The sequence below is a fragment of the Suncus etruscus genome, chromosome 3 (genome assembly GCF_024139225.1).
Source record: "Suncus etruscus isolate mSunEtr1 chromosome 3, mSunEtr1.pri.cur, whole genome shotgun sequence".
In the NCBI taxonomy this organism is placed as follows: domain Eukaryota; kingdom Metazoa; phylum Chordata; class Mammalia; order Eulipotyphla; family Soricidae; genus Suncus; species Suncus etruscus.
In genome coordinates this window covers 5,466,071-5,479,419 of record NC_064850.1, presented here as the reverse complement: position 1 = coordinate 5,479,419, position 13,349 = coordinate 5,466,071, and the positions used below count along the sequence as shown (strand labels likewise).

Sequence of the window (13,349 nt, the reverse complement as noted above, 5' to 3'; positions counted from 1 at the left end):
CCCCGGTGTCCCATATGGTCCCCCAAGCCAGGAGCAACTTCTGAGCACATAGCCAGGAGTAACCCCTGAGCGTTACTGGGTGTGGCCCAAAAACCAAAAAAAAAAAAAAAACAACAAAATGAAGCAGCTGCAGTTAACTAAGACTAACCAACTGTTAAAATATAGATCCATTATAGATAGGTGTTCTGAATTTTCAGAGCTGAGCCAGGAGTAAACACTGAGCATAGAAAGGTGGGTCAAATCTTCCTTTTCAGGTCCCAGCCCACAAAACAACAAAAACAACCCAGACTGTTGTTACCATTTTTTAAATTATTCAAAGCATTATCCTTTCTCCTCAGAGTGAGACATACTAACTATTTAAGTATTCAAATAAATTTATTGCTGCATTTTTAGAAAGGGCAAACCGAAAAGCCTTTCTCTTCCTGCTTCAACCATTCTATTTTCTTGACTTTAGTTTTCTTATATTCCACTAATTTGTTTCACATATATTTTTATACACATTAAAATAAAATTTATATATTTATCTCTTTTAACTGAAAACACCAAGAAAAAAATTTGAGTATTAAAAATAGTGAGAAAGGAAAAAAAACTACCTTTCCAGGAAATCCAAATGCAAATAGTCCAAGATCTTCATAAGTCATCACAGCTGTAAAGAAAAATTACAATGCTCACTTTTCTACAAAATTGTTTGTGGCCAAGTCTTAAAAGGGAGTTATTCTACTATCACCAAGTACAGGGTAAATTGTACCAGCCAGACAAGTCAAAACTAGACATAAATATGTTAGAAACATTTTTTTCCTTTAAGCCATAGTGATAGTACAGCAGGGAGGACACTTGCCTTGCAGGCATTGACCGGGTTCAATCCCCAGAACCCTATATAGTCCCATAAGCCCATTATGCACAGTATAGAGCAAAGAATAAGCTGTGAGCACTGCCTGCCACCACCACCACCCCCCCAAAAAATAGCTAATGTGGCCAAACTGGCTAAGAGAACTTGTCATTTACCTTCTGTGATCACAGCAAATCTAACCCAAAACTTGGATTACAGTAGAAAAAATAAAACTGAAACCCTAATAACCTAAATTCTTCTAGAGTAAGAATAAAAAGACAGCATCTGGCTGGACTGAAATCAGAGAGAAGGAGAGATCCTGACCAAGAAAGAACACACTGTGGGACTCTGAGCTGCAGTTGGGAAAACATCTATAAGGGACTTTATCCTAGGAGCAGGAAACGATAGGCTATAAACGGGTGAGAGCCACTGGCATGCACCATCTTGGTACAATGCTAACAGTAGTACTAGTGGGCACCATACTGGATCACAATTTCCACAGTAACAACCTTTGAAAGTAAATCTCTTAAGAGCATTCCACCCACTCTTAACAAATAGGTGAGTAAGCTTCGGGCTGAGACACAATTATTAGAAGTGCTTTCAATGGCAGACAAACAGATCAGGTACTTGTACGCAGAAGGTGCAGATTCAATGCCCTGTACCATGGTGCTTTACCCCCTGTTGGAAATGACATTCCCCCTACCCTGAAAGCACAAATGAATGTTTCTCCAAAACCAATAAATAAAACTATTTCCAAGAATGCAAAATCATTAACTTGAAAAGGTATGTGTATTCCCAAGTTCATTATAAAGCATCCCATATAGTCCCTTGAGCCTGCCTATCGCTGTGCTGTCTCTCTGGCCCCTCCAACCTCCACTTTTTAATGGTTTTTTGGGAACACTGTATATAAATTTTGAAAAGCTAGTGAATCTCTTTTTTTCTTAATTCTATTACCTGGGCATCTAAAAATGCTAGTTAATGTTGTCAACTAAATGTAAACTGAACAATGAACCTATAAGTATTTATAACATTTGACCTCTAGAAGCTTGCATTTTAAGAATTAAGTCTAAAATCAGAGAAATTATTATTTTGAAAATATTGTAGATTTACTTCCCACTACCCACTGTGGTAAAGCAAACATTGCAATAAAGTGAGCCACATAAATATTCTGATTTAACAGTATATCTAAAAATTATGTGATCACTATGTTATATTTTATTAAGTAAGCTCAAAAAAAGTATGCATAAAAAGACAATGCAAGTACGTTAATTTTAAAATACTTCACTGCTGAAAAACGTTAATCACATACTATTAAGGAAGTGGCCGCAGACGAGCTCAACACAGGGCTCCCCAAATCTTCAAGTTATAAAAAATATACTATAAAGAACAATAAAATGAAGTAGGCCATTTTGAGGGTTTTTTTTTTTTTTTTTTTTTTTTGGTTTTTGGGCCACACCCAGTGGTGTCAGGGGTTACTCCTGGCTGTCTGCTCAGAAATAGCTCCTGGCAGGCACGGGGGACCATATGGGACACCAGGATTCGAACCAACCACCTTTGGTCCTGGATCGGCTGCTTGCAAGGCAAATGCCGCTGTGCTATCTCTCCGGGCCCCATTTCGAGATAATATTAATCATACATTATGTACATACACAAAATACCTCAGAGTTTAACAATGAGAAAGTGGCTACACTAATTATACTATGTATATCTGACTAGATAGGCTGTTATGCTTAGGAAGATAATGTGAAAAACAGTTTTAGTGAAAAATGATCCAAAAGTTATCCATAGAGCCAAACAAAATAATAGAATAAATTATAAACATAGCAATGACTGTATTTTTTCTTCTTTTTATTTTTGGTTATTTAAATATTATTTAAAAATTATAAAGGGGGTAGACTTTAAATTGAAGACTAGAAATCAGGAGCCAGAGACTGCCAGTACTGCAAGTAGGGCGAGCACTTGCCTTACATGCAGCTCACCCAGGTTCAATCCCTGGCATCCCATATGGTTCCCCAAACACTGCCAGGAGTGATTCCTGAGCACAGTCGGGAGTAATATCTTAGCATCCCAGGTGTTGCCCCCAAAAAGCAAACAAAAACAAAAAGATAAAAACAGAAATCAATTCTATATATCTTTTTCCACAAAACTTACGTTAGTGTTCACTGAAGTTGTACTTATAAATTTCTCTGGTGTTTAGCAATATAGGCATGACTTGGAATACTGATAAGAGATATTATATATCAGGTCTTTTATATAATCAATGGATTTATAAAGTAAAATAATTTGTGTATCAAAATAAGACATGATAGCCAATCAACTTAAAAACATATTTATACAAACCAAAAAAAGCTAATTAAAAATACTAAAATCAATGTAGTCTTTTTTTTATTAGTTAGATTGCAGTCACACTAGCATACCACTTTACCCTTCATTTATTTCTGAATTTGAATACATCCCATGCTGCTTTATTTGCATCCAGAAGACCCAGAATGTATGTATCTTGTGATGAATTTAGCAATCAAATGAATCATGGCTACTCAAAGGAAAGAATGGGGACTCTCTTTAAGAACTGAACTGTCACTGATTTCCAGACTGACAACAATCTTACCATGTATGGAAAGTGGTCAATGACCCAGACTATAATTCAATAAATGTAAACAAGTTCTGTGCCCTAATGGAATGACCGGGGTATGGTTGCAACATGTCTTAAAGAGATAAAGGTAGCCAGGAGAAAGAAAGGTGACTTCTGGTTCAGGGTGGAGCTATTTATTTATTAGCTCCTCTCAAGAGAGTAGCAGCAGAAATTTTCCAGATCTTTACCCATCTGCTCTATAAGAGAAATAGAAAAGTAAAGGTAAATATCTACAATTCATGTTTTTGTGATCCAGCTGGACCCATGGAGTTTCTCTTATGTTATACATTACTAATCTCATTTTAAATACCTGCTAACTATAACAATCAAATCCAGCCAGAAAAGTCTTAGCTCAGTTAAAAGACTCAGAGGCTTAGCATCAGGGAACATCTAAATAAAATGGTCCATATGAGTGGTCAAACAAGAAGGGAATTATGATGATAGTGTTAGAGAAATAACTGAACAGAAATACATTACTAAGTAATGTTGGAGTAATGCTCTATTGTAAGAACTGTGTGTTTCTCCCTTTAATCGTTTTAACAGATCTGAAATAAAGGTAATTTAATCTTTATTACATATATGTATGAATTGATGCACAAGAATAAACAAGCATACCCAAGGTCAGAGGGTCTGACATTATATAATTAAATTTTAAATAAGCGTCTGACTATAAAGATTGATTTCTCAAATGATGTAAAGAGACATATTTTCAGACATATTTGATTACTCTTTGATATATCCAAAAAGTAAATTTTGTAAAGGGACAATAGATATAAATGCATTTATATTTTCACTATAGATATCTGCATAGTGAGAAGTTTTTTTGGTATTTCTTTCTGCTTTTTTTTTTTTATTGTGGCCAAAGTGAATTACAAATCTTACACAGTGATATTTAAGGTACACAGTGACAATAAATGAGGGCCTTTCCACCACCAGTGTTGTCCTCCCTTCATCCCTGTTCCCAAGCATTAAAATCAATGTAGTCTTTTAAACAGAAATTTAGAAAAGCAGTATTCAGCATAATCCTGCCATCATAAATAACTGCATGCAGTCATTAGTAAATTATTTTAGGAAATTATATTTTTATATTAAAGAAATCAATGGTATGTTTTGAGAGAGTCCAAAGGCTGTAAATCTAAATCAAGCAAATCAGGGATAATTTATTCTTTAATGTACCTTCAAGGCACACTCTAACGCTATTCTGGCTCGACCCGAAGTTTAGCCTCCACAGGATCCTCTGGAAAGCTGCTTCCCATGAAGAAGTGGAATATTTCCAGTTAGTTGCTTCGAGTGTTCTGTCTGCTTTGCATTTTTCCCTCAATGAAACAGGATAATTAATAAACTCTAGTTACAGCACAAAGACCAAGTTCCAGCAGCAGCAATATTATCTTTGGATCTGGAATGGGGGACATGTGTTATTCAAATACAGTTCAACTCTCAGTAAGTTAGTCATTTGGAATTTACCATTATTATTTTTAAATTCCTTCCTTTTTTTTTTAAAAATGTTTTCCATCATTTTCCTCTTGCCATTTTTTCCCCTTTGCTCCACTAGTCTGTGCTGGTCACTCCTGTTAATGTTTGTTTACTATGCCACTATATCACACTTTAAATTTTTCTTAATATATTTCTAAATAGGGACTAGAAAGATAGTGCCCTGCTGGTCCTGTTTGCCTTGTACATGGACATGGACAACTAAGGTTCAATTCCCAGGACCCCAGATAGTTCCTCAAACTCAGCCAGGAGTAACCGATCCCTGAGCTCAGAGCCAGAAGTAAGTTCTGTGCTGGGTGTAGATCCCCAACCTCAAAATATGTTTCTAAATGGGATTTTTTTTAAAGATCACAAAACTTATTTTATTCCATGTTGCTTAAAAAAAATTAGGATACCATAATACTAGAAGTAATCCCCTCTTAAAGGGCATACAGAAGGTTACACTTCAGGGTTTGTTTCTTTCTTTTTTAGTCATCAACATTTCCACAGCTCAAATTATACAGAAGCTATGACACTGTATGCAGAGACAGTTCTGGAATCCAAGTAACAGCTAAATTAATAATATGTACAGTTATATCCTATAAACCCTTCAAAAATTTTCAACTTTTAGATGCAGCTTGTAAATAATACATTAACAGGTAATATTATCAACTCTGACAATATGATAATATAGGCTAAGACTATACAAATAAACAAGTGAAAGGAAAATATATGTAATATATTACATAGCAGGGTCAAAAGATGGACAAGCTAAAGCCCACAAACAAAAACAAAGATCTAAATGTATAATTTAAAATTACAAACTATTCAATGAAAAAACTATTGGATACAAAGTAATGAACATTTAGAAGGGGTAAAAAAGATTAATACATGCAAGCCAAAGCCCCATCTTTCATCATTAAGTGTTAATAGATAATAAAGATCAATAAATTATGTGAAGGGTACACAGACTTAGGACGGGCACCGCCCAAAGAATTAAAATCTTCAGGCCCCAGGAGATGCCTGCTTGCATGAATAATGCTGTGAGTTTGATCCCTGGCACTGCTCTACGCGATTCCCAAGTGTTGTCCCTTCAACTGTGACCCTTCAGGCCATGGCTCTGTGACTCCAAATGCACCACAAGCAAGTGTCAAGTATTACAACCAACGGTGACCCCTGGCACACCACAGCAGCAACAGTAATAAGGGAAGGGGCGGGGATAGCAATAACAAAATAAAAAGCTCTTAATATTGCCAATTCTGCTGCGAATCAGAAATCTAGTTCTATTTTGTCAGGAAACAAAAGTGCCCAAGACCTCTTGCATAAGATTATGTGCAACTGCACACACATAAACACACAATTCAAACATAACTATTTGTGACTAAATACTACTTCAGGGGTGGTGAACACAAGGCTCTCAAGCCACATGCGGCTCCTGGCCAAAATGAATGTGGCTCTTTGCCAAGTTTGGATTTTGTTCTGCTGCTTCTGAGGAGGGACCTCTGAGGAGAGATCTCCGCCCGTAGTCCCGTCTCCCATCCCTCGGAAACAACTGAGGGAAACAACCCGTGTGTCACATGTGGTGTCACATCTTGCCCTTAGTTCTGAGTGTGGAGGACGCAGCACACCCTCACCGTCACTGCAGGATTTTGACCCTCACTCAAAATGGCAAAATGCAATATGTGTTTCATAGATTATTGTTACAATTAGATGCTTTTGTGTGAGCGTTTGTCTGTTTTGGCAGGTCACTGCGTGGTGTGGCTCTCTGACTCTCACAGTTTAAAATTTTGGCTCTTTGTGTCAAACTTGTTCGCCACCCCTGTACTACTTGATAAAACACTAGAACAGGGGCCAAAGCGATGGCGTAGTGGTAGGGCATTTGCCTTTGCATGCGGCTGACCAGGGACGGACCAGGGTTTGATCCCCCGGCGTCCCATACAGTCCCCCAAGCCAGGAGTGATTTCTGAGCGCAGAGCCTGGAGTGACCCCTGAGTGTCACTGGGTGTGGCCCCAAAACCAAACCAAAATAAAATAAAAACCATTAGATCGTTATTAATATTTTATAAAATATTGCTTTTGTTCGGTTGTTCTGGTGGTCCTTAGGGTTTACATATCATTCTCTGCTTGGGAATTACTTTTAGCAGGTTGGGCAGACCATATGGAAAGCTGGGGATCGAACCAGGTCAATTATATCCAAGGAAAACAAACACCCTTCCCACTATCATTCCAGCACCGATAAATATTGTTTTTATTTATTTATTTTACTTTTTGGTTTTTGAGCCATACCCGGTGTTACTCCTGGCTCTGCACTCAGAAAACACTACTGGCAGGCTCAGGAGACCCCATATGTGATGCTGGGGATCAAATTCAGATTAGCCCCGTGCAAAGTCAAAGCCCTACCCATTGTGCTCTAATTGCTCCAGCCCCAATATTACTTTTAATAAAATAAAACGAGTAGGGCTGGGGTGATAGTTCCAAGGGTTAATGCAAATGCTGGACACCCAGGTTGGATCCAAGCACTGCCAGAATTAAGCCCCAGAAACTCACATGGAGAAGCTCCATAGTATCAGGAGGTGTGGCCCCATACAGAAAATAAGAGCAATGAAGAGAGTTCACCATCTGCTACAGAAAACACTTCGATAAAAGTGAATGATACGAAGGAATATCAGCAGAGCAAATATAACCAAAGCCAGCCCAAGGTTTCTCCACCTTGTCTGGACAGCTAGAATGACATTTCTGGCCTAGTCATCATTGTGAGGGGCGGCCTTGGGTACTGCAGGACGGTGAGCAGCAGCAGCAGCAGCAGTCTCCCTGGCCTCCAGAGAATTGCATCAGGAATACCTCAGGAATATCTCCCCTCTCCCCTGGCTGTGATCATCAGAAGTGTCTCTAGATACTGCTAAATGCTGCCAGGGGAGAAGCCAACCCCACGAGAATGATTCATTAGCAAAAGGAGGAGAAGACAAGTAGTACTAAATACAGTCATGTAAGCAGCCAAATTAATTGTTGTGAAGAGACTAAACTATGCTCATGAATCAGAAGAAAGGAAATTATAAATAGTTGGCTACAATTATTCCTAACTAGAAGCAAATGTCCAGAGCGAATCTTGACATGGGATACAGGAATCTACGTCTCTCAGTCCTCCTGTTCAGTCCTGGAGAACCGTAGGTGAAACAAAAATCTAAAGGTGAATGGGAGATAAATTATGTTTCTAAAGCAGTTCCATAACCTTTATACAGTACCCTCCCCACAGCAGTGCTGGGCAAGGAAAAGAAGGATAACAATTTAGCAACATGGTATGATCATATTAAACATGATATGTAACTATTGAAAATTCTATTTTACAAACTAAGACTTCTTCAAAAGTATCTGATATACATAACTTTAATCTTTTCAGACTGATTTGGGAATTTTAAAAATATAAACTATCTGTACTGCTGATTTATCCATCTATCACCCATGTGTTCAGTTTTCATTAAGCACCCTATTTATATATTATTATCATATCCTGAGAGATGCAGGGAAACAGTAACTAATAGTTTAAATATACACAAAATTTCCAGGAGTAGTTGTCATGTAAATACATGTTTCGTTTTTATAATGTTGTTGGAAAAATAATTGTTCAGAACTTTGCTAGGAATTGTTGAGGGAGATCACACATCAGTAACAATTCCCATCTCAACATTCTTAATCATACATGCAATGTTTTTTAGGTATTGGGGAGTGTTTACATCCAACAGCATTCAGGGGTCACTACTGGTTCTGTACTTAGGGATTATGCCAGACAGGCTCGGGGGACCATATTGGATGTGTGATTTGAACCTGGGCTGGCCACGTGCAAAGCAAATGTCCTACCTGCTATGCTATTGCTCGGCTCCATTTTTTTTTTTTTTTAAGGTTTTTACTGAACAAAATTACTTAGAAAGATATGAGGGAAGGAGAAAGAAGAGAATACCTTTTTAAGAGAAAGCATGAGCTTAAAAGAGCAAACAAGGCAAACACTCAAGCAAAATATATTCAGGGGAAAACATGGGCTTAAACAGCAAGCTACAATATTGTTGTTATTTTGTGTGGAGGCGATCACACCTGCTATGCCCAGTGCTTAAAACCTGGCTCTATACTCAGGGGATCACTCCTGGAGGGCTTGAGGAATTAAACCAGGGTTGGCACTGTGCAGGCACGTGCCCTGCCTGCTGTACTATTTCTCTGGCCCCTATAATGTTCTTTTTATCATATAAGGTACCATCTGCAAGTTAGAGATGAGGATATAACTATCTTAGAGGAGCCATTACTTAGCCCAGAGAACACCTGTAAGAATTCCATTTCAAGGAGAAAAAGAGCTCAATGGGCTGAGCATAAGCTTCTCATGGGGGAGGCCTGAGTTTTATCCAAGGAATTACAGTCCCAAGACCTTAGTACTGCTGGTGTGAACCCCCCCCAAAAAAAAAAAACAAAAACAAAAAACAAAAGTCAATGCCGATAGCAGAGGGGAGACTTTGAAAAATGTTTTACTCCCAACAGCTATGCCATGCTCATGACCCAGCGCCATGATTGCCCAACTGGCCAGTGCAAAATTAGCAGCAAAAACTCATGGATACAAGGGCCTCGAAGGGGAGCACAGTGAGGCCCCATGGAAAGGGGGACAGAGACAAGTACCTTACTCTGCTGAAACCCTGACAGCTGCACACACAGACCCTCTACAACTACTGCTGCACCAATGGCCCAGCTTCAATGCTTTACCATGGATCTCTGCACACTATTCAGCTGCCCAAAACTCCAGGCATGCCAGTTTCCTGACTGACATCTCCAGGGAAGCTTTGGAGCCTGGGCAGGGTGCCTCTCCCACCAACTCACCCCTGCCCCTCAAGCCTATGTACTTCCCTAAGCTCCAGCAGTCACGAACCACTGCTGGGGCCTTATGAACAAATTCTCCAAGTCTTGGGCTTTGTGGCAGTTTATATGTTGGGCTCCACAAGCCTAAATCCACACCTAGGGAAAAATGGGTCTGGAACAGGGCAGCCACAAAGAATGAATAATCCAAGCCAGGCATAAAGGTGAAAAACATAGAGTTGGGTCGGAAGGCTAACTTCATGGTGAGCCTGCTCAAATCAACAATTTTTGATACATTTTTTTTATTTAAACAACTTGATTACATACATGATTGTGTTTGGGTTTCAGTCATGTAAAGAACACTACCCATCACCAGTGCAACATTCCCATCACCAATGTCCCAAATCTCCCTCCTCCCCACCCAACCCCCGCCTGTACTCTAGACAGGCTTTCTATTTCCCTCGTACAGTCTCATTATTAGGATAGTTCAAAACATAGTTATTTCTCTAAATAAACTCAGCCCTGTTTGTGGTGAGCTTCATGAGGTAAGCTGTAACTTCCAGCTCTTTTCTCTTTTGTGCCTGAAAGTTATTATTGCAAGAATGTCTTTCATTTTTCTTATTTTTAATCCCATTCAATCCACCTGCAGGTTGGGGGAGTGTCCAGTAACAGAAAAAGTACCTACATGAAACTAACACCACCTAGGTGGGTTTTTACATTTCAAAAGCCTTGGGTAAAGGGCAGAAGGATCTAGGGCAGGAAGTCTATGTACAGGAATAAAATAAGGTGAGACTTAACAAAAAGTTCACACATCCAAAATCAAATATATTTTTATCTTGAACTGATGCCTCTGGCTGTGCTTCCATCTCCATCTCGTATGTCAAGGTAGATAGAAAGAAAATCTCACCTGACAAGATTCTCTACATTCAGTCAGATATCAGCTTTTCTCCATTCTAAATCCTTCACACGTCTTAAACTACTTTTCCTTGCTACTCTCTTAGTTCAATTTCTCATTATTTGAGTCTTAAACCATTTTTTTTAATAATAGGCAAACCAAACTGTTAACCTATTCTGGTATTGTCTGTACAAACTATAAGACACACAGATAAGAAAGGCAAGAGGAGCCAGATGACAGGACAGCAGGCAGAGTGCTTGTCTGGCATGCCACCAACCTAGGGTTGATTCTCAGCAGCCCATGTATGGTTCCCTGAGACAGCCAAGAGTAAGCCCTGAGCACAGCTGGGTGTGCCACCCCAAACAAAAAATACAACAAGGAAAGAATTTCTTTTTGGTTGGTCGTTTGTCTTAGGATCACACTCAGCTGTGCTTGGGGCTTAAGGCCTCTGTGCTCAGGGATGACACCTGGTGGGGTTCATAAAACCATACACTGAGGCTCAAACCCAGGTTAGTAGCAGGCAAGGCAAGCTCCTTACCAACCATCTAATGCTCCAGTTGCAAGGAAATGATTTCTATCCTGAATACAGCCTTGAGACAAGTGGACTGCGAAACTGACAGTATCTTTGTGATAAGAACTTCTCTAAAGTGAAGTTGAGCCACAGTTCAGTTTTCCTAAGAATAATGTTTAGTTTTCTCTGGATGAGAATAATGTGTAGGAGAGAAAGGGCGGATAGATTATTTATTCTCAGAGAAGAAAAATTTCTCCAAAGACTGAAATGCGCCATAACATATTTTACAGTCTTCAAGGGTCTTAACTTCAGTAAGAATAAATAATAATAAAAGCGGCTATTTACTAAGAACTGATACTTTATACACTTAATTTTATTTTATTCTTCACAACAATCCCAAGAGGATAGTGTTACCTTTACCCATTTTAGATTAAAAACTAATACTAGAGATATCATGGAACTTTGTGACTTAAATTGGCCGCCAAGAAAGTTGGCATTCGAGAAGTTTGCTTCCCAAGAAGTTTGGGATACAGCCCAAACCCTCAATGTAATCTACAATAGCAGAATTTAAAAATGCAAAAATGTTTGGTTTTTTTTTTTTTTTTTTCATAAAAATTAAATTTCTCTTTCCCTTTACTTCAGAGTACAAATTACTCTGTAAATACTTAACAGCACTTTCTCTAAACAAATGAACCCAATGTAGCAAGATTTTTATGACAAAATAAACTGAGACAATTTAGTTTCATGTTATTCTTTATGCTTAAACATGTATGTATATATGTATATATATGTAAAAAGAAAAGCCTACCTCCACAGAGAATTTTATAGACTGAAGGAGTTCAATCAGTAGAAGACAAGTGCAGCAGTATATATGGAGAACCGTGAAGAAGTTAGTTCATGGATCAAGTAAGCTACAAAAATCAAAGGAAAAGAAAAAAGAAAGAAATACAAGTTTTCACTTTGTACACCCCAAGCTTAGAGAAAAGAAGAATTAATACTACCATCATTTTAAAATGAAACAGACACCCTGCAGAGGAGAAAAGTTAGCATTCCTTGTAAATCTTCATAGAAGTATTACTCCCAAATTGAAATCAATAAAGCAAAAGTTTTAGTAATGAAGACATAAGTTTAGTGAGTGAAGACTCATAAGAAAAGCCCACTAAGATATGAAATCAACTATCACATCCATGTCAAAATGATTTGGGGAACCATGTTTAGCCTGCGTCAGCCTGGTGGCATTTAGGAACTGCTCCACAACTGCAACATATGGTGATTCTCAGAAGGTTGGGCCGGAGATCGACTAAGGGGCTCACAAAGATTGTGTGTGTGTATGTGTGTATTTTATATACATATATGTACATATGTATACATACAGAAACATATTAATATGTATATGTGTGTGTGTATATATATATATGCACAAGACCTTGTCTACCACCCCCGGCACTGTATGGCCTCTCAAGCTCTTATACAACCAGACATGGTTCCTGTAAATATAACTAACTCTACAGAGAAGAGCTATGGACTTTTTTTGGTTTGGGGCTCTGTTTTTTGTCGATTTTTTTTTTTTTTTTTGGTTTTAAGGCCATACCCAGCAGCACTCAGGAAGGTTCGGGTGACCATATAAGATGCCATTGAACCTGGACCCAACCCGGTAAGCAATGTGCAAGGTCAACACCCTACCACTGTGTTATCCGGGCCCTAAAGCTATGAATTTAGCTCTATGCTCTACAGTCTTGACATTCTTTTTTTCTTTTTGCCACACCCAGCAGCACTCAGGGGTTACTCCTGGCTCTGTGCTCAGAAATCGCTCCTGGCAGGCTCAGGGAATCATAAGGAATGCTGGAGATCGAACCCAGGTCCATCCTGGGTCGGCTGTGTGCAAGAAAAACACCCTACTGCTGGGCTTTCACTCTGGTCCAGTCTTGACATCTTAAGAAATACTGTTGAACAGTTTCAGCCAAAATAAACTCATTTTTACCTATATTATATATTAATTCTGCTTTAAATTCTGAAAAGTATAAGACCAGAGAGCACACCATGAATTCACGGAATGAAGAATTAAACTCGTGGGGTCAGAGTGAGAGTAGAAGAGGCAGACCAAAGAAGTGGTGGACAGAGAAAGCAGTAACAGATTTGGGAAGGTATTAATCGCCTGATTGCACATTCCATAAGATTTGGA

At 38.7% G+C, this 13,349-nt stretch overlaps 1 protein-coding gene across 1 annotated transcript in view; it reads right to left on the bottom strand.

Annotated features, from left to right (window-relative positions):
• Positions 1-13,349, bottom strand: part of SLC38A6 (solute carrier family 38 member 6) — a 54,424-nt gene that overhangs the window by 38,276 nt on the left and 2,799 nt on the right. Inside the window, exon 3 of the mRNA XM_049770265.1 lies at positions 594-646. Within this exon, the coding sequence (XP_049626222.1) occupies positions 594-646 (53 nt within the window). The remainder of the gene's footprint in view (positions 1-593; positions 647-13,349) is intronic.